The 22,725-nt window shown below is 37.5% G+C and overlaps 1 protein-coding gene across 1 annotated transcript in view; it reads left to right on the top strand.

The window, feature by feature from the left end:
- The first annotated feature begins 4,106 nt into the window (after nt 1-4,106).
- The window catches only part of ptgir (prostaglandin I2 receptor), a 42,847-nt gene continuing 24,228 nt past the window's right edge, over nt 4,107-22,725 (top strand). Inside the window, exons 1-2 of the mRNA XM_059332054.1 lie at nt 4,107-4,288; nt 4,413-5,442. Coding sequence (XP_059188037.1) covers nt 4,609-5,442 — 834 coding nt within the window. The 5' untranslated portion in view covers nt 4,107-4,288; nt 4,413-4,608. The remainder of the gene's footprint in view (nt 4,289-4,412; nt 5,443-22,725) is intronic.

The following is a 22,725-nucleotide window of genomic DNA, read 5'->3' as shown; positions in this document are numbered from 1 at the left end:
GCCATCCACGTCTGAAGGTGCCTTGTGGGTGTTGAAAGTAAATGAGAACTTTGTTTGTCAAGGAATTACAAAGGGCTGGAGAGACGGAGTGAAAGGGAGAAGAAGATTAAAAACAAATATCTGCATGTCTTCGTTTAACAATATCACAGTGACAGAAAGCTCCCACCCACTACCAGCTGTGTAACTGTGCATCAACACATTCATTCAGTGTGTAAAACACGGAGCAACTTGATCTCCATTACTTCGTCCAGAATTGAGCATGGGCACGACGCTGTAACCATTATGTTCTGTCAATTACAGAAACAGCAACAGGAAGCAAGTATAGAATTACTGAGAGTGGCAACTGAGCAATCAAATGTAATTACTATGCAGCAGTTTGTATTTATGACTATTTCCTCGATTGTGGTCATTGCTGCCACATCTTATTTCAAGTGTCATAAAAAGAAGAAACCATTAAAGACAGCAGCAGTGGCTCCTCAGGACTCTCATTTCTACACCGTGTCTGGGGAAATGGTGCTCATTATGTGTCATTTTATATCCATCAAGCAACACATCTTCACAGCAATTGGCTCTGGCTATTGTATTTTCCAACAATTCTACCTGCAGATGATTCAGTTTGCCATCTTGAAAGATCCTGCACACACTCATGAGTGTTTCCACTTATTCTCTTTGCTCTGCTCAGGTTGAAGTTGGGAGACAAATGCTGGAAATCACTGAATGAAGACGGACTTAATTTACATCTCATTGAAAGTTTCAGGACTCTGTCTTTCAAAGTTGTGACGCTATAGCGGTGACAAAATCTGCCCATAGACACACACATGCACTGCAAAAAAAGAAAAGTTGGGTGAACTCAAAATTTCAAGTCAACAAACTTCGATAATATTTTAAGTTGGACAATTAAACTAAATATTTTAAGTTTTGTTTTTGAGTTTGCTCAACTCTGAATTTCTCTGGCACGATTGTACGCCGCTATGAATGTCAGCTAATGTTGTGACCACAATTTTGAGTTAGCATTGATACGCTAATGGCTACTCTTGTAGCTGTAACAAGCAGCGCCGCTAGCATCAGTTAGCCGCTAGCATCAGTTAGCTGCTAGCTTTCGCTAATGACAGAATTTCACAACAAAGAAATAAGAGTTATCAGAACTATTGTCCCTTGTTGTGAACCCCAACTTAAAGATATAAGTAACAACCACTCACAAACTTAACTTACCAAATGAAATCACTGTTTTAGGCCAAAAAATACAAGTTGGCTTTTTTGCAGTGTGTAAAAAACCTTGCAAAGTACTAAAACCTGCTTCAGTGTTAGTTCCTGCTACAGTAGGTGTCTCCCGGGTCACATGATGACAGATATACAGACAGAGTCTGCAGGCGAAAAGAATACCAGCATTGTCCTGGCTACTGTAGCATTCTCCTGGGTCTATTAGATGAATTTAGAAACATGTTTTGTGTTTGGACAAATGAATGAGGTCACCCTTGCATGGAACCAAACAATTTAATTTGGAAAATGACACAGCAAAGCACAGAGCCTTCGTTCTCCTGCAGTGATGGAGAATAACAAATGAGTTTACTTGAGTATTTCCATTTAATGCCACTTCATACCTTTACTTAAAGTAGTTTAAATTACATTACTGCAGACACAATATGCTTGTGTACCATTCACAGAACACTTTTATTTTAAAAAGTTTATCAGCAGAGTCTCAGTACTATTAAATCACTTATGAAACCCAATCTCCAATACATCATGTCATATGTTGTAATAGGGCTGACAATTAGATCAAAACAACATAAAAATGTCCATTGCACATATTTTTCTATACTGTTTCTGTCATTATATCAGAAAATCGTCAGCAGAAGTGCATCATTTGTACGACATTTTCCGCTCTGATCCTCTTCCTGGGAAGGAAAGCTGGAGATAATCATAAAGGTGCATTTTTTGCTAATAAGGAGCATGAAGTATACAGCATTGTGGGTATTTCATTTAGACTATTTATTTATTGAATTGGTAGAAAAACATGCTAGATCGTCATACATAGCCTACTGTGATCATGATAAGAAGTGACCTATTTCATGAACGATAATATTTGCCATATCACTCATCTCTGTGGTGTTGTTCCAACAGAAACTGTGTTTTCTGAACAGCTTTTGTCTGGCTGTTCAAATATTTGAAGACTAATGAAGTAGTTTTATTAAGCCCGAGGGCTAAATCGAAACATGTAGTCTCTTCCAGAGCATACACCGCGCTGGAGGATTTACCTCTCTCAACACTATTTCACCAAATGCTGCACAAACACAAAAAGAAAATAAAAGGAATCAAAAACGAAAAAATGAACCAGCAAAAACATGCAGGAAAAGCTTGCTTTCATGGCATTTGTATTCAGCTAAAGCTCTTGTTCTCTCTTTTCTCGGTTGAGCTGCACCAAAGGCTGCATGAAATGTAAACTTGCTAAGATTAAGGCTATTCAAAACACCTTTTTAAAAACCAAGAAGAGACTGCCAAACCAAATACTAACACAAAAGACTAATTGGATTACATTTTTTTCTGAGCTCACTTGGGGAACAAGCCAATATTGACCAAAGTGGACCGACTAACACTTAAAGTCCCCCTTCAGATATGTTTAAAGGATATAAAAATACTCTGATATTGTTGATATTTTATTCAACATGGGTTTACCACATGAAAAGTAAAGAAAAAATTCTCAAAAAGGGGGTGTAAGCACATCTACTCTTCCTCCCTTATTGAAAAATTATTTTCAGACACAATCCTCTGTTAATTATGGTTTCATTTTCATTGTGATAAGTTTGGAAAAAAATTGATTAATAAAGTTTTGAGAAGATATACACTTTATCTGTCAATAATAAATCACACTGTCACAATCATTTCATGGAAAGAGGTAAAAAAATATATATATATTGTATTTCAACTTTATGGCCGACCGTGTAAATTACATTATTATTTTATACATTTACATATATATTTTTTATACTTGCCTATCCCTGAGTGACAAGTCATAATAATATCAAGACAGCATTTAAACAGTAAAATAAAGAAAAGGTAGAGAAAGTAGTCTTTTCTTGGTAGTTTTCTGCTCTGTGCTGGAGGTTTTGGGTTTTCTTTTATGGATTTTGATTTGCTTTTTGAAGTAGTGACGTAGTGAATCCTGTTTGCCGGCATACATTTGAATCTCAGATTTTAGGGAAGTGCTCAGACATCTCCCCCTTCTTGTGAACGTGGGGGAAAATCAACATAAACACACAAAAAAGTCATCATTTTTATTAATCATTTAAATAGACTGGTGTCTGTTTTTTGCTGTCTTAACCCTTTATCAGGCGAAGAACTATATTTGGCAACTTCAGGTAGTACTTCCAGAAAAAAGTTGCACATTTACTAGATTAAAGTGGCAAATCTACAAGAAAAAAAGGGCAGATTTAAGAGATTTAAAGTGGCAAATCTGTGCGAAAAAAGTCACAGATTTACGAGAAAAAAGTGGGAAAAAAGCAACTTTTTTCTCCCAGATTCACCACTTTAAATCTCATAAATCTGCACATTTTTTTCTTGTAGATTTGACACTTTAATCTCGTAAACTTTTTTCTCAAAATATTATTTTCATATGTTTTTTTTACACATTCTGGCAGTATGTAATATCCTCCAATATTCTCTAGGGTTGAAATTTGAAATTTGCAAGTATTTCAATGAGTGTCCTATTAAGGGTTAACTGCAATAAACGTCATTTATAGCTCAATATAGGCTATGCTAAAGTTTGTGTAAACTTAAAAAAAAAAAATCAAACATTGTGTAATAGGATATTAATACCCAGTGTGCTCACAATGCGTCTATTTCTGGACACAAACGTGCAAATACATTGAAAAGGGAGAAACAATAACATAAATACTTCATTCTGATTGACAGTCAGCAGAAACAAGTTTATTATTTAACATTTTCTTTTACGATTATTGAGTTTAAATGCTCATTTGGAGAGTCTGTCGGCCGCCAGTGAAGTGGGTGTGTCTATAGATCGATCCGACACAGACTGGGAGGTGCAGAGAGACACAGCCGGAGAAAGTAAAGGAGGAGGAGGAGCGGAGCTTCCTCACTTCTCCTCTGAGCGCAGTGAGTACCGACTCGTTCCCAGCAGCGCCACTTTAAACTCCGTATCTGCTTCATATATTACACACGAGGAGCTTGAACCCGCGGAAAACGAAGAACAAGGAGAGAAGGAGAAGAAAACTCTTTTTACTTTTTTTTTAATATAGTTTGAAGTCACTCCAGCATTGCTTCTGTCCGGAAGGTGAGTGATTACAGCTCTGGTAATGAGACATTCACACACTGAGAGGAAAACATGATGCCACCTTGGAGGAATTATGTGACCTTTAAGAACTAAGTGGTTTTTTTCTTGTGTTTTTGTTCAACAGGACGATTCCCTGACTGTCTGCAAGCAATGAGAAGCAGAGCAGCAGCATTATGGCTCTCACCATGCTCCCCTGCCTGCTGTGTTGTCAAATGATGGAATCAAGACGTCAGGATCTATTATTTTTTGTTGGGAATTCCTTATTAATTCCACACTGAGCAGGCTATTTCTTTGCAGTGAGTTCAACCCTGAACAAAAGCATGGTTTCAAACGAATCATGCAACAACACCACCTGCAATGACACTCTCATCGTGAACGGGGACGGCAAGCCGGCGACCAGCATCATCATGTTCCTGGCGGCGGTGGTGGGGAACCTGCTGGCGCTCTTCATCCTCGGGGTGCACCAGAAGGATCATCGCTCCAAGTCTTCTGTCTTCAGCATCCTGGTGACCGGCCTGGCCCTCACCGACCTGCTGGGCACCTGCCTCCTCAGCCCACCTGTCTTCATCTGCTACGCCCGCAACATGTCCCTGATCAACCTGGGTGGTGCGAGCCTGTGCAACCTCTTTGGCTTTTCCATGAGTTTCTTCGGTTTGGCGCCCACGCTCATCCTATGTGCCATGGCCGTGGAGCGCTGCCTGGCCATCAGCCACCCGTATTTCTACTCTGTTCACATTCGGCGAAGCTTTGCCAAAATCACTCTGGTCTTTATTTACCTCTTCTCTTTGGCCTTCTGCCTCCTGCCGTTCAGCGGCTACGGCAAGTTCAGACAGTACTGTCCCGGGACGTGGTGCTTCATCGACATGGACGCCACAGGAGACGAGCACGCCGGCTTGGTGCTGGCCTTCTCTCTGTCCTACTCGTCCCTCATGGCCATGCTGATCTTTGCAGTGTTTGTGTGCAACGGCTCGGTGATCGTCAGCCTGTGCCAGATGCACCGGAGCCAGATGATGCGGCGCGGCTCGGTGGGCTCGGCGGGGAGGAGGAGGAAGCTGAGCCTGGCCTGGTTCGCTCAGGGCGAAGAGGAGGTGGACCACCTGATCCTGCTGGCGCTCATCACGGTCATCTTTGTGGTCTGCTCGCTGCCGCTCACTGTGAGTTCACATTCCACCTTTTTTTAAAAATGTCCACTCACTCTCACTCTGTGTGACTGTTACATGACAGTCTGTGGGTTATCTTGGATATATTTGGCTCTGAATCATGATCTCTCAGCATGCAATGCAATAATTAAACTTTTCAGTGGAAAAGGAGGAACAAGCTGACACCCTGATGTGTCATTTTTTCGGTTGTCTAAACAAGAACCAAAACTCCTCAGAAGTTAAGGAGACTTTGTCCTGAAAGGGGAACAGAAAAGGGATTTTATTAAAGTGGTTTTAGTTATTGTTATATGTTAGATCAGCTATTCTCAACCTTGGGGTCGGGACCCCAATTGGGGACGCGAGATGACTTCTGGGGGTCGCCAAATCATTTTGGAAGTCAGCGTGTGTTAATGTGTTTTAGTCTTTTTGGTCATTTTGTGTCTTTTTTTGGTCATTTTGTGTCTTTTTTTGGTCATTTTGTGTCTTTTTTTGGTCATTTTGTTTCTTTTTTGATCATCGTGTGTCTTTTTTGATCATTTTGTAGTCATTTTGTGTCTTTTTTTGGTCATTTTGTGTCTTTTTAGGTAATTTTGTGTCTTTTTTAATCATTTTGTGGTCAATTTGTCTTTTTTTTGGTCATTTTGTTTCTTTTTTGGGTGATCTGAACTGTGCGTGTGAGATTGTGTTCAGTGAGCGGGGGTCGTGGACAAAATGCATGTTAAATTGGGGGTCGCGACTCAAAAAGGTTGAGAACTACTGTGTTAGATGTAGATATGACAGCTGAAGGTAGTTCCCAGCAGGTTCATTTTACCTTTAAAGAGCTTTTCTCCCTAAAACGAATACCTTCAGCTTATTCTGTGACCATTAAGTACACATAAAGCTCAGCTGGCATGGCGACCGGTGATGTTTTTGTTGCTGTGGTATGTGTTTTTGGCCCAGTTGGAGTCTCCCTAACGGTTGTGCTTAGCTCTGCTGGCTGCCTCCTCTAATAAAAGGTGTGCCAGAGTGGAGCGTTTGCCGCACAAGGCATGCTGTCATTGTTTGTGTGTGTGCTTTTACTGAGCTCCATATCTGTCCCTGCTTGAGAGGAGTGTGCCAAACTTGCCAACCCTGGAGGACTGGTCCGAGCCCGGCCGCTCCCACAGGGCAGAGCACCGCTGGGAGGAGCACCAGGTTCGCCAGTCTGTGCCCATAAATATTAGCCAGAGGTCCTGAGGAAAGTCAGGTTTGGGAAATAAAAACCAGATGGAGGATGTGATTAATGTGAGTTACAGTGGAAAGGCATCCCTGCTTCAGATATTTACGTTGGCGTTGTTAACAGACGGTGGTCTGATGATCAGGTAGTTTACAGGAAGCAGTAAAAAGTGTTTGTTCATGTTCGTGCTCAGCCACTCACCGTCTACATCAGGAGGGTTTGTGGTAACACTTGGTCTGAAGGTTTGACTAACACACGGTGCTGCCCGGAGCTGTGGCACAGAGCGCCATGCACACTGTATGAGTCACGCTTCAGGAAACTGAAACCCCAACTGTGTGTGTGTGTCGTTTAGGTTTCAGAATGTAAATACTTCATTTTTATTTTGGAACTTCTGGTTTTCTAAAATTAGCCTTATAGTTGGCCAAATGAATTCAGTTACTATACAATCCTATTTTTAGACTGAACTCATCCATATTCATAAGTTCATCATCTCCACCAAACAATCTACAGTTACAAACCTCATCATAGTTTGTCACGCTGAGAAATTAAAGACCCTGTGATTAAGTAATTAGTGATTCATGCGTCATTTCATCAGTGTGTGCAGTGTGTGTGTGTGTGTGTGTGTGTGTGTGCTTGTTTGCCCTTGTGCATTTACATCATTGTGGTTGCAACTGAAACAACGACCGTGGTGCTGAAGTGTGCATCTCAGCAGACCGATGCACCTTCATGATTAAGATCAGTCAGTTTCCCTGAGGCACAACAGATTTGGGTTAAAAAAATATTGCATTATTCATTACACGGCTCATTTACTGAGGGCAGACATGACAAAGTTCAGATGTTTGTTCTTGCTGCACACACAACAAGTAATTCTTGTAATAGGTGTTTCTGTTTGTCTTAATTTAATTAAAGCACTTTCATCTAACTGAACCTTGGAGAACTATTCTTTAAAGCTCTGAAGAGATCTGGTAGAATTGGGTGAGACAGAGAATGAAGTGTCCTTTTTCTTAACATTCGTTATTCTCAGTATTCTTTGACTCACAGCCATGAATAATGTATTTACAGCCCATGTTGCGTGTACAAAAAGTGGTGAGACGGTATTTGCTCTGTGCATTTCTGAGGTGTGACTGTTTCTCCAGTCCCAGCCAGGTTATTATTCATTATTGTGGAGGCAGAAGTTCATATGTTATGGTTGCAATCAGGGAAGTGGTAAAAGATCACCAGATGTGTGGGAATTTCTCAGAAAAACCTTTGTTGTTTTCTGGAGGCGGTGTGGTCGGGCTGATCTCAGCACTTATCTACTGTGAATGTTTGTCCTGTTCTCTGTTCACCTGAATCACATCAGCTTCCCAGGCTCGTCACTCTAAACCCCCCCTTGCCTAATGCTGTATATCACCTCCTTCTGATTTGAACATACACAGTACACACTGTGCAATTACAGCAGACAGCTAAAAGAAGATAAGGTGCCATTAACCAACAGAACGTAAAGTGATGAATGTTATCTGTCAGCTGTTCTGTGAAAGAACGTTAGATTTGTTTGATTTAGTGTGAAGCAAGAGGCCGTCATGGTTTCTAGGTAGGGTGTTTTGTGTATGCAGCACCATATGGGATATATAGGGCTGCTGCTTGTTAAACTTGAAATACAGCTCCAAAAATCCAGCTCCAGCTGCACAATAGGAGCACATTTAGAGCCTCCTGTCCTCTCCCAGTGTAACCAAACACTGTTAGAGCTGCATTATGTAATGATGTGATAGCACAGTTTGGGTTGATATGAATTTGTGCTAAACAGGCAGCCAGTTAAAAATAAAACCGATCACTTTAACGCTTCTGAAGTCTGAGAATTTGCTATTTATTGTTGTAAATTAAATATGTTTGGATTGTTGTTTTTATAGCTGTACAAGCTTGATTCCAAAGAAGTTGGGATGCTGTTAGAAACATAAATTAAAACACAATCTATCAAATTCAGAAGAAAACTTTTCGGTAGCGCTTTATATTAAGGTCCTTGTAATAACCATTAATTAACAAGTAATAAGGCCCTTGTAAGTCCTTACAAGATGCTTATTAACATTATAGTGTGTTTATAAGCTTATATAAGTGTTAATAATGGCATTACAAACACCCATGACCCACCCATTATGTCTTTGCCATGCCTTTATTCATCTTATTTGGTTTGCTTATTGATATTAAAATATACTTTATTGCTCATCTATTATAAGTTAACTATAAGTTAACTATGCTTTTTGCAACTACCGGATCTAAAGCGAGAACAATGCCTTATTACTTGTTAATTAATGGTTATTAAGGACCTTATTCTAAAGCGTTACCAACTTTTTTTTTTTGTTTGAACACAAAATATATTGTCTTTAATTGAATATATGTCAAAACATATTTTTTTATTATCACATTCTGTTTTATTTGGTCTACATTTTTGATAAAGTCCCTTATTTATTGGGGTTGTACAAGGTAGTTTATAGACGAATACAATAATCAGTTAATCACAGTGTTACATCTGATCACCTTTAGTGGCAGGCTGATGTGCAATATGTCGATTAATGTAATTCACGTATTCAGTGTTAGTAATTTATGTCTTCTTGACGTAGTTTTCCCTCTGAAAGGCTCAATCAACAACTCCTCCATTAGTCTCCCGTCTTCTCCCTGTCCTCTTGAGTTTATAAATGATCTAAGCTTCCTCCTCCAGGCGACAGGTACAGACTGATCAGCGATATTACCCCTCGCTGCTGTTCCCATGGGAACCACAGACGCTGCCTAGGGTCCATATGTTGCTCGTCAATACTTGGATCAATAAAGTGCTGCGCAACCTTTTTGCCAAGTGGTTTTAGCTTTCACAATTTATCCTATTAATCAATAGTTCTGACAGGAGCAGGTTTTGTTTTTGTTTAGGACAAACTTAATAATAAAAGGTAACCATTAGTGTAGCTACAGTGTCTGTGTCTTAGTCAGCACACTCATATCGACTTGTGTGCATGAGGCTTTATAGGATTTATGAACTAAATTATACCTCACTGCATACTTTAAAGTATTATAATAGCAGCTGTGGTGAGATAACGTACACTTAGTGTGAATAAAACACCATTAAAGTGACGTTAAGTGCTAAATGGTAGACTAGAGCAGCTATTCTCAACCTTGTGGTGATGATTTCTCGGGATCGCCAAATCATTTTGGAAGTCAGAGTGTGTTAATGTGTTTTAGTCTTTTAGTCTTTTTGGTCACTTAATGTCTTTTTTTGGCCATTTTGTGTCTTTTTTTGTCATTTTGTGTCTTTTTTTGGTCATTTTGTGTCTTTTTTGGTCATTTTGTGTCTTTTTTTGATCATTTTGTAGTCAATTTGTGTCTTTTTTGGTCATTTTGTGTCTTTTTTTGGTCATTTTGTAGACAATTTGTGTCTTTTTTGGTCATTTTGTGTCTTTTTTTTATCATTTTGTAGACAATTTGTGTCTTTTTTGGTCATTTTGTGTCTTTTTGGTCATTTTGTTTCTTTTTTTGGTCATTTTGTGTCTTTTTTGGTCATTTTGTTTCTGTTTTTGGTCATTTTGTGTCTTTTTTGGTCACTTTGTATCTTTTTTGGTCATTTTGTGTCTTTTTAGGTCATTTTGTGTCTTTTTTTTATCATTTTGTGGTCAATTTGTGTCTTTTTTGGTCATTTTGTTTCCTTTTTCTGGTCATTTTGTTTCTTTTTGTGGTGATCTGAACTGTGCGTGTGAGACAACATGCATGTTAAATTGGTGGTCGCGACTCAAAAAGGTTGAGAACCACTGCTCTAGAGGTCGGGAAGTTAGAAAAAAGTTTGGTTTACATTCACCAAAATACATTTTTTGAGGAGCTGATTTTTAGAGTAATTTTAAACAAAACATCCATGTTTCCATTCCAGTAGTCCTTTTCTTTTTGTCTTTCTAGGCACAACTCTACATTTCTTGGCACATTACTCTCCCACCTGCACAGCAGTCATATAGCCTGAAACCAATTGGATGACTGTGCATTGTGTCATCATGTGTGCATGCCGGGGCATCCTCCACGTGCGATTGTAATAAAATCTAATAGGATTACATACCCATGCATAGAAACTGTGCTTACTATCGCTTCTGATGGTGAAAAACTGAGAGATTAATGACTGCTAGTTCACCATACAATGCATCACAATAACAATGGTGTCACAGCACAACGATTGTGCAATACTCAGTACATTGCAAGACAGAAATCTGCAATACATATACACTATATCTGAGTACCTGAAGAACAAAAAATCGCTCTAAAAAGGCAAAAAGCAGGAATTATGTATTTCTTCACTGCATTGTGGTGTCATTTTCACAGTTTGACAACTGAAACGAAACAAAGTGCATAACGCCTGAGCCTAATGCCTCTTTAACACACACACACACACACACACACACACACACACACACACACACACACACACACACACTAACTGCAAATTGCCCATGTCCACTTGTGCAAAAAATCGGATATTAAATTGCCATAACCTGCCACAAACGGAACGGTTCTGCAGTTTAAATGTTTAAAAGAAGGATACAACTCATTTTATAAGCACCACCATCAAGATTCATGAAGTAGTGACTCTAGTTGGTGAAATGTGTCCATCCAAAATCCATTTGTAGGACCTACATGTTTTTTTAGAAAATATGATACCTGATACATTCTTATATCTATGTTAACCCATAATAGGACACTATTAATATTGGAGGATATTACATACTGCCAGAATGTGTAAAAAAACATACGGACCCGGGGGAGGGGGGTTATTTTGAGAAAAAAGTACTTGATTAAAGTGTCAAATCTACAAGAAAAAATGTGCAGATTTATGAGATTTAAAGTGGTGAATCTGGGAGAAAAAAGTTGTTTTCTTCCCCACTTTTGTCTCGTAAATCTGCGGCTTTTTGACCAGATTTGCCACTTTAAAATAAATCTGTACATTTTTTTCTTGTAGATTTGGCACTTTAATCTAGTAAAGTGCCCCCCCCCCCCCGGTTTGTGTTTTTATTTTTATTCATACTTGGCCTTAATATGCCATCATAGTCAAGTTCTCCTCGTACAAATCCATGTGGTTCTACGACCAAACAGAGAGACATGGGGACCCCATTTTAATATCCACTGAAGTTACCAAATATAGTTCTTCACCCGATAAAGGGTTAAGTGCATGGATGACTTTGAAATCAAGTCTGACGGTTGTATTGCCTCTTTTCCTTTCTAGTCCCAATCCCTCGTTCTCTCACCTTTGCCGACCCAATAAAGACTGAAATGAGAAAAAATGTAAAAAGTCTCGGAGGTTCAAAATAACACAGTAGGTTCTATGATTTGAAAAATGGAAAACTCAAATCCCAAACCACTTACAAAAGCTCTGAACAAACTGTTCAAGAGGGATGAGTGTCTGGAAGACGATAAATAAAAGCTCTGACACATTTACAGTCAGAGAGCATCATGCCTCCAGGAATCAGGCCGAGCCTCATAAATCTGGGGTGTCTGGGCAGGAGGAGAAGTTTTAAAAAAAAATCAAGCAAAAGATTGTGTTGTATGCAGAAGCATAAACATAAATGTTCACCTGCAGGGATGTTGAGACTGAAGAAAGATTGAGGAACCAGTTAACAGAGCCACTAAAACATTAAGACAAATGTGACAGTTTATTTGCCTGCAGGACTTTAACCATAAGCATACAGCTAAATCAACCTTTGAATAGTTTCAAAACAGCCGGGAGCTCTTAAGTCCTTGGACAGGCCCGGGCTCGAATGCCATTGAAAATATGTAGAATGACAGCTCTTCATGTTCAACTGGATCCAGATTCAGACAATCAGCATGGATGGAATGGGGAACGTCCCCAAATCCAGACGTATCCAACATGACTCAAAGCTGAAATCCCTGTAATGTCTGCCAGTGCTGAGGCTGCTTGTGCAACAACACAAAATGTGGAAATAATGGTTAAAGTGTTAGTTACAGCGGCACAACGTACCGTGCAAGGTTATTATAGTTAACGAAAACTAACGAAATAAGGAAAACTAGAATTGAAAAAACATTTTCGTTAACTGAAATAAAAATAAAAACTAAAGTTTTTAAAAAAACGATAACTAACTGAAACTGTATTGCGTGGTTACAAAACTAACTAAAATTATAGTGGAAATGTCCTTAGTTTTCGTTTTTGTCAACTTTTCATTCATAATTCAGTGTTTCTATTTGAACATGCAACACATGGTGAATATGTTTACTGAGACTGGGATGTCTACACTCAAACCAAAATTCAAAACAGTTAATAACCTTATTGGGGCTGAGATGATAAACCAAAGGAAATAAAGGCAAAATTTATTATGACCTCTTTGAATCTCGCACCCAACACATAGCCCATTACAAAAAAACTAAAACTAACACTAAAACTAATAAAAACTAAACTAAAACTAAGCATTTTCAAAAAATAAAAACTAAACTAAAACTAGAAAACTCACTCTTAAAATTAACTAAAACTAACTGAATTTGAAAACAAAAATTCACAACGAAATTAACCCCTTAACGCCTGCTGTCGCAAATGTGCGACAAACCTGACTCAGTCAACCAGCCGAGATAGCGTCTGCATTCCCCCAATGCCGGTTGAATACCTGCTTTTGCAGGTTTATATAAATAAACGAGGGTGAATAAATAAAACATTGTTTTTTCACTGTTATATTACTGTGTTATTGTTATCCTATTATTGACCATTATGCCTGCTGTCGCAAATTTGCAACATACCAAAATTTCTATTTATTTTTTGTGCAAAAGTGAAATTAATAATCTCAACATTATTTACCATCTACTTAAAGGCAAAAACACACATAAAACATTTTTTTATATACAGCTATATAAATTCAGGCGTTAAGGGGTTAAAACTAAAACTAATGAAAAATCCAAAACTATTATAACCTTGGTACCGTGACCTTTGGATGAGACATGGGAGTGGTACAGGCTGAGATGTAAAGACACACATGCTGTGACAGAGTGGAGATAAGAGCCAGCTTTGTCTCAAAAACTAATATTGTGCTTCAGGTGCTCCAGGTGCTGCCCGGAGATAAATCTCATTGTGAGCTTCATCCTGGTTTCTATAAGGAAAGACGAGGCTCCGCAATCAGCAGCTGGCTTTTGTAGGCCGAACAATGATGATTCCCTCTTTGCAGCATACACACAACACACACACACACACACTTCATATATGTGCACACAGTTACTCCTATTACAGTACTCACAAGGCTGCAGGCTCGCTAATGCCGCCTTTCATTACTAGTTTTATCCTGGTTTGTTGTCATGTTTTACTCAATTACCGTATAGCCACACAGGGGAAAGGGGACAACAAATGGTAGCAATGAAGATCCTGAAGGTAACGAGGTGTAGATATTAAACCCGTTCCATCGGTTGTTGAACGTGTCCCGAGGCTTCAGTCGGACAATATGAGGCGTGAGCAGGTGCTCAAGGGATTTGTAATGGCTGAGAATGACGAAAATAGAGTTAAGACACATGTAGAGAGCAGATCAGAGATAAAACAGAACAGCAGAGGTTATTGTTCCATGATGTGTTTTTAGTTAATCGACATAAAAAAATATTCAATGGCCCAGTAATACTTATGCAAACAGCATAATTTGCATCCATAGCTCAGATAGATCAGACTCAGAATCAGATTACCTGTTTACATGTACTTTTTTCCACCACTTCAGAGGCTGAAAAACAACAGACGTATCATCATCATCACCACATAAACCAACCTGGTCTCACAGGAATCCGTGGAATAGCCACAGAATCACTCAAATTTCCATGAAACTGACACAGATTTGGCTACAATGCAAGTTAATGACAGTCATATCCCGTGGCTATTCCAACATACAAAGTGATTATGTACATTCACTGAGTGAATATTTAGAAAATAAAACATATATTTCTCGCTAGAAATGGGATCAAAATCCATTTTTATGCAGAAACTAACTACTTTTTTTCACAAAGAATGAGAGAACTGTCCACCATGTTTTTTGTTCTGACCGCCGGGACCTTGAAAGTCATGTGACTTGGAACAAACCAATAGGAACAAATAATAACTTGCATTGTAGCGAAATCCGAAGTGATTCCGTGGCTATTTCACAGATTCCTGTGAGACCAGGTTCACATAAACACCACACCATCACCACCAGAATTCCTAGGTATCCCACGAAATTGATGACTGACGAAGCAACGTAATGTAAGTGCAAGTGGAGATGGATGGCATAAGTGAATCCTGGTCTTTCAACCATGAAACAGGTGTTTGTGTTGTGTCTTTGCAAGTTAAGTCCAGAAGTAAGTTAAGTTATCTTTGTTCTCCACCACCTCCTGAGGGAATTTATCTAGCTCTTAAGCTGTTAAATGCTCCACTATTCTCACTGTAAGCAACTCTTTTCACGTGCAATTAGCCATATGATTTCGGCTTAACATGAAAAACATCATTATAGGCAATTATCTCGTCTCATATTTTGTTATTGGTAAAGTTTGGAAAACATTTTCTCTCAATTTGAAAACAGTGAATGTAACCCCTTTTAGTCATCATGTGTCATAGATTTTCTGTTAACCATGTGGTGAAGTCAATACAATGTCACAATCAACACTGACACCGCCAAAATGAGAAATGTGTTGTTTGTGGCTTCATATCTTCATACATAAAGCATTCTTACTCTCTGGCCCTCAAATGATCTCGGCCTACTTCCAGTCAGACTGCTCGCCACATATTTTGTCTGCTACATATTGAACACATTACCCACTTACTCGTGTTTAGAAACAATCTCATTGCCAGGACTGGACCCATGCATGAAGCACGGTTTTTGATTTAAAAAAACATGATAAAAAAACAGAAAAACTAATACTGAATACTCCCAGGACCCCAAAATTGGGTCTAAATATCTTGATGATGTGGATTCACACTTTGACAAACATGTTTGAATGAAAGCCCAGCAGTGTTGGCAGCAGATGATGTGTGGAAACATTTTGTTTTATTTGTGCTTGTATACAGACTTTCTGCTTAACTATTGCATTACAAATGAAGTATTAAATATTCATTTTTCACCAATCATGACTTCATCATTAACAGACCTTTTAACAGTGGGCTGCTACTTAAAAGGCGCCTATATTATTCTATATATATTCCATGTGATGTCGAGGTGATTCAACATTCGGCTTGATATTTAAATTCCAATGCGGCACCGTTTTAAAGTAGAGACAGTTACAATTAACCCTTTATCAGGCAAAGAACTATATTTGGTAACTTCAGGTAATATTTCGAGAAAAAAGTTGCACATTTACTAGATTAAAGTGGGAAATCTACAATAAAAAAGTCACAGATTTAAGAGATTTAAAGTGGCAAATCTGGGCAAAAAAAGTCGCAGATTTACGAGAAAAAAGTGGGGAAAAAAGCAACTTTTTTCTCCCAGATTCACCACTTTAACCCTTAATAGGGCACTTATTGAAATACTTGCAAATTCCAAACTTCAACCCTAGAGAATATTGGAGAATATTACATACAGTGTAATATTCTCGAATGTGTAAAAAAAAAAAACATAAGAAAATAATATTTTGAGAAAAAAGTTTACGAGATTAAAGTGGCAAATCTACGAGAAATAAATGTGTAGATTTATGAGATTTAAAGTGGTGAATCTGGGAGAAAAAAGTTGCTTTTTTCCCACTTTTTTCTCGTGAATCTGCAACTTTTTTCGCACAGATTTGCCACTTTAATCTGGTAAATTTGCAACTTTTTTCTCGAAATATTACATGAAGTTACCAAATATAGTTCTTTGCCTGATAAAGGGTTAACTTTTCAACACTTCAATCAATCAAACTTTATTTATATAGCGCTTTTCATACATAAAAATGCATCACAAAGTGCTTGGTATGTACTGCCAAAGCAACCGTGCAAAAACAGAACAAGAAAAGATTTACTGAGCTGTGTGCATCTGTGTAAATCAGTTTTATGGAGCTGAAGAAGAATAGATTCGGCAAAAGGGGAATCTGCACACTTTTGGTTAAAAGCAACTTCATTTAGTTTAAGCTGGTTGCTTCTAAACGTGTCACTGATTACCCTGTTTGTTGTATATTTCATGAGGTGTTTTAAGATCCCTTTTCCCCCTGGTAAAGGTCCACGTCAGAGGATTAAAGCGGTTATGGGAGCGTGAAACACATTCCTCGTCTCCAGTTTTAAGGCCCACATCTAACCATTTATTATATTGACCAAATAATAAAGTCTTATTGATCTTGGCCAATGTTATTAGTTGCTGACCTACAGCTTGCTTCTTCAGGAGATGAAGAGTAGTCGGCCACAAATAAATCTGTCTTCTCCAGTCGATGGCTGCCTGCAGACTCATTTCTTTAGTTTCTCATGCAGCAGCTTTTATTATTGGACTTATAGGCAGTGTTTATTTTAACCCTCATGTTATGTTTTTTTTTTTTCAGGAAAAGCAATAAGTCAGGGCATTTTTAATTATCCAAATGTGGCAGATGCTAAAATATCCCAATAAACAGTTTATATTATATTAATAACTCCATTACTAACCATTTCAATCAATATTTAGTACAATGGTGATCTTTACCTCACACAGATCATTGTTCAATGAGGAAAATTCACTCATTTTTCATAAAAAATTCACTCATTTTTCATAAAAAATGCACGTTAAAACTTTTTTATGTACATTGGAAAGACCTACATATTAAATATAATGGTTTTACATGACATTGATTTTTTTATAAATTTTATTTTACATTTTTATTTATTTTATTTTTATGAAAAAATACTTTTAACTACTTTTAACTACTTTTTTTTTTTTTTTTTTTTTACTTTGAAATGGGTCAATTTGACCCGCAACATAACAGGAGGGTTAAATGCTTCTTTGTCTTCTATGACCTAAGATTATTTTTATTATTTTTACTGTCTGGTTGATCACTGCTATCAATATCACAAAGAATCTGAGAAACCTGAGACGTTCTTCTTTTTCCTTTTAATAACCACTTTCCTCTCTGGGAAATGAACATTTTGCCCAGTCAGTTAAAAATTAGTTATTTGATTGGTAGAAAATCAACAACAGCTGTTGGTTAAAGTAATAATAATAGTAGTAATTCCTGTAATTTCAGCCTCATGAAACAAAGCATTCACTGCTTCTTTTCTTCCTTCTCTGACGTCAGTTCAAATTGGACATCTTTTGGAATGATGCTGGACAAAACAAACCACTTAAAGAAGTCGTTACATTTACATTGTAAATAGATTAGATGACTAATCAATACATTGACTAGTAGATTGGAAATAAAATCATTAGTTTCAGTCAAAGAGGTCCAAGAATCAGTGTGGGCTATCATGTCCATGAACAGAGAGAATTGATTTTATTTTGTAATTTTTGGGGGGAATTTGTCTTCTTTGTCAGCATTGTCTTTGTTATGCACCATTAAAACTGCTTTTGGGTTTCTTTCATGTCATTAGTGTCACAGATAATAATATTATCTTCTTTTTCCCTGCTAGTAAGGGTTCACAAAGACCACCGGGCTTTAAAAGTGTTTTCCTTTTCTAGTCTAGATTTCTAGTCATATTGGGGTGATTCTGTCCTGTCTGTGAAGATTATAAGGACATACTTTATTAAACTAAATATATTTTACTTTTATATGAATTAACAATGTACCCATAATGAGGCACAATTCATTGTTTTGTGCTAAAATAATATTTTCTATATTTTTGAACATATTTTTGATTCACAAATTCAATACCGTAATGCGTTTCCCCACACTTATATACAATAAATATTTAATATACTTTATAAAAATAAATATACATCTGTTTAAAAATGTATAATCTAACAGAATATAATCAAATATAATGTTTTTTTTTAACAATGTATAAAGAAAACAACATCTGAATGAAAATTTATGAGAAAAAATGGTTAAATGTTACGGTAATGATAGAATTGTTTGCATTAAAATATGTGTATATTTTAATAAAATACATTTAGGTGATACCAGCTAACCTTGAGCATATTTAAGTGCTTGCCAAAGAAAAAAAACAACCAAAAAAACCTTTTGTTTCTTTTATTTCTATTTAAAAATGTGTTACGGTAATGAATTTTGTTGCTCACAGTGTCTAAAAATATCTGAAAATACATTAAAATGATTTAAATAGATTATAAATTCATATTAAACAGTGACACTAGATTTATATGTTGTAAAGGGTCAAAGAAAATATGTAATCAATGCTCTTCGATTTTTGCTATGAGCTGCACCATGTTCATGGGAATCACCCATTGATTTGTGTGCACCGGAAGCTTTAATTAATGTTTTTTACTCGTGTTCTCCTGAGCTTTCTTTCTTTCTTTCTTTCTTTCTCATTGTTGGTTGTGTTTGAGAGCTGGCAACAGAAGGAAGATTTCCCTTTGATGCATTGGTGTGCACAGTCATTAGTAGCTTGCGTGCGTGTGTGTGTGTGTGTGTGTGTGTGTGTGTAAATAGGGGTTAATCAAAGAGGTAGGTTGAAATATTCACAGTTGTTGCCAAGACAAACAGACAATATGAGTAAATATTTCACACACAGCCGTTTGCTGTATGCACTAACACATTATTATTCTTGCCATGTGTGTCCACAGTTATTTGTCTATCCATCAGCTCCTCCATTGTTCACACAGCATTGCGTGAAAAGTGCTCCACACCCAGTGTAGAGTTTCTCCACAATTGGATTCTTGTGGGTTTACTTGATACTGAACACAGACACTGATATATTCTTTCCCACTATTTTTATTAAACACTTTTATGATAAACAAAATAGTTTAAATTAAAGTTTTATACTTTAAAGGGGACATATTATGCTCATTTTCAGGTTTATACTTCAGTATTCTGCACTGCAAAAAAAGAAAAGTTGGGTGAACTGAAAATTTCAAGGCAACAAACTTCTATAAAATTTAGTTGGACAATTAAACTAAATATTTTAAGTTTTGTTTTTGAGTTTGCTCAACTCTGAATTCAGATTTTTGTCAACTCAACTGTAAATTGTACTAACCTATAATTTTACATTGTAATAACTTTTAATTTTTACTTCTGCTAACTTCTGCAATGTGCTGAATTGGCACGATTGTAACGCCGCTATGAAATGTCAGCTAATGTTGCGACCACAATTTTGAGTTAGCATTGATACGCTAAGTAGCTGTAACAAGCAGCGCCACTAGCATCAGTTAGCCGCTAGCATCAGTTAACAGCTAGCATCAGTTAGCCGCTAGCTTTTGCTAATGACCGAATTTCACTGCTTTCCCTCATTTCACAACAAAGAAATATCAGAACTATTAAAGAAGTTATCAGAACTATTGTCCCTTGTTGTGAACCCCAACTTAAAGATATAAGTAACAACAACTCACCAACTTGTTTTTGAGCAGACAACTGGCTTCCTTTGTTGTGCTAACTTACATTATTGCCCTAAATGTCAATAATTTATTTTTCCAAGTTTTACCAACTTAAATCACTGTTATAGGCCAAAAAAATATAGGCTGGCTTTTTTGCAGTGTGGGTTTCTACTAGAACATGTTTACAAGTTTTAATGTCCAAAAAACATTATTTTTCGCATCCTGTCTGTCTTAATATACCTACTTTTGTCTTAAATGTTCTGCTTTAGTGTCTGTCTCTTTAAGACCCCCCTCACCATTTCTGCACCATTATTCCAGCCTGAGAATGAGTAATTGGCATTTTTCTACCTCTATATAGTAAAGTTGTGACATCACAACTTTACGGAGGTCCTGACGTCTCGTTTAGTGGCAGTTTGTGAATATGATATACATCCATTCCTCTGTAAATTGAGCATTTTGACACTTTTACAGTATTTACGTAAATAGCACGCACACCTGCTTCATCATCATAAAAGACATGGAAATCTTTCAATTTTTAAAGAATATGGCATATTTAAAATGTATTCAAAGCTTTTTCATGTTTGTTTTTTATGTATACCACTGCATTTGCTCATATGCACTTCTCGTTCCTGCAACTTGCTGAATCTGCCGTTTAAATGGTAATGTACCAGGCACACCCAAACACACCTTTGACTAATTAGAAAGCTAAAAACAACCCATTAATCATTGCACCTTGCATTGCATCCAAATGATGCACCATTTAACTAGCAAAACTGAGTTGGACACACCTTGAATGCAGTTTAAACCGTGCGCTACAGATCATTTGAATAGAAGCCTCAGGGTTTGATGAGAAATTTGTTAATATTAGAAAAAAACCAGGTATCTTGCCAACTGTCAACCGGATCCATGAGCGCTATCAGCCATCCTAAACCACCCTTGGTGTTAACTTAATAATTACATCTTCCGGGACATGATGGTACAGAGAGAACAATGGGATTCTTGTTTCATACTCCACCTTGCCAGCAGTCTCAGGAGATAAACGGCCTAATAAAACTTGGCTGAGCCTCAGCAGTGAAATACAACACCCTCACATCAAACAAACCCGAGCGAAGCAAAGAGCGGCGACGATCTGTTGTTGTGCCGACGGACGTGGAAAAGGGAAATGAAATATATTTGCATTAATAAAACCTGACGTAATAAAACACTTGATTATATACGAAGACATGAGATGGAAGGGATTCAGTTCATCTCAAATGTTTCAGCTTTAGAGGGAAAACTGCTGTGGTTTTAATGTGTGAAATTAAATCAGTGAGTAAAGGAAGTCATGACATCCCCCTTTTCCCGTTCCTTACAGTCAGCTGGCATCAGCTCGCTCATGATTCATGTATTCACCATAAAAAGCCGTATTTCATTACATGTGTTGACGTGCTGTGGACCCTGATGGGCGTTCATTTCTCTATCGCAGCTTGTAAATGATCCTGCTGACTATTTCTGACAACCCAGTATGAATCATTCAGCATTCAATAATTGATTACTCCCACATATTAAAACACTCCAGTTTTCCGGTTCACTTTTATTAAAATTTTGGGAACAAGCATCATTTCATCTTTTGCTGCGGTCTTCCCAAATTGTTCTTGCGCTGCAAACCAAAACGAGTTCTGCCTCGCTCTTCGACAACTGGGACTAAACAAATCCAATAAGATAATTGCAACCAGGCAGCCAGCGCAGATTCTGTGGTGTGGGATTTCAGGGCCCAGTGAACTGTAGCTGTTGTTTACAAGTGCAAAGAACCTGAAAATATGTGATGGGAATAAGTCCCGCTGCCCCTCCAGAGACTCCTTCACTGTCCTAAAAATACCTTCAGTGGCACTGGGAAGTCCCAGGAGGATCAATAGCTCCATGATTAGCTTTATATACTGATGCTGACAAACGGTCGGCCCCCAGATGAGTTATTTTAAGATTTATGGTCTTTGATATGTTATCGGATGTATGCTAGAGTACAAATGTGTTTATTTGGGATAAACAAGGCAGTAAACGATGAAAGGAAGCGCGCTCTTTGGGGTTTGTGAGCAATCTTGTGAAAATCAAAACATCAATATTCACAAAGAAGGCAAATGTTAAGAAAACTATAATTTGTCACTCAGAGGATTGAAACTATCTGTGGAATTTAAAAAGCATTTTTTTTCATTTGTTTTTATTGTCCATTTTACTGGGAACTACCTTTTGCCTAGTAAGATTTAAAAAAAACTGAAGTTAAAGGTCAGCTCTTTAATCTTTTAAGAAATAATTAGACGTATCTGCTTTTTGAAATACATAAAAGCATGTTACTATTTATCTTTTTTTTGTGGCTTTTTTATAGAAATGTCTTGTTTTATTCCAAAGTTTGATACTGCTGTTGAACCTGATGCAGGATGGGTTAAATGTTTGCAAGGACACAGAGATAAAACAAACTATATTTTTATTTATCTCCTCAAAGAATTGTCACTAGCACATTGATGCACTAATTATTATTGCACTATACCTTGATTGTTTGTTCTTACTTCCTGTATGTCGCTTTGGATAAAAGCGTCTGCTAAATGACTAAATGTAAATTATAAGGCCAAATTCACCCCAGATGGCTTCAGTTTATTTAAGGTGTAGGTAGTCTGTGCACTGATGAATGCCACAATCCATCCTGTCTCCTCTTTACTCCAGCTGAACCCACTGAACACAGAGATTTATGATCGGTCGGAAAAACTC

Source organism: Centropristis striata, chromosome 4, assembly GCF_030273125.1.
Source record: "Centropristis striata isolate RG_2023a ecotype Rhode Island chromosome 4, C.striata_1.0, whole genome shotgun sequence".
NCBI classification, from domain to species: domain Eukaryota; kingdom Metazoa; phylum Chordata; class Actinopteri; order Perciformes; family Serranidae; genus Centropristis; species Centropristis striata.
The sequence above is the reverse complement of the archived record's forward strand: the minus strand, read 5'-3'. Positions and strand labels throughout refer to the sequence as shown.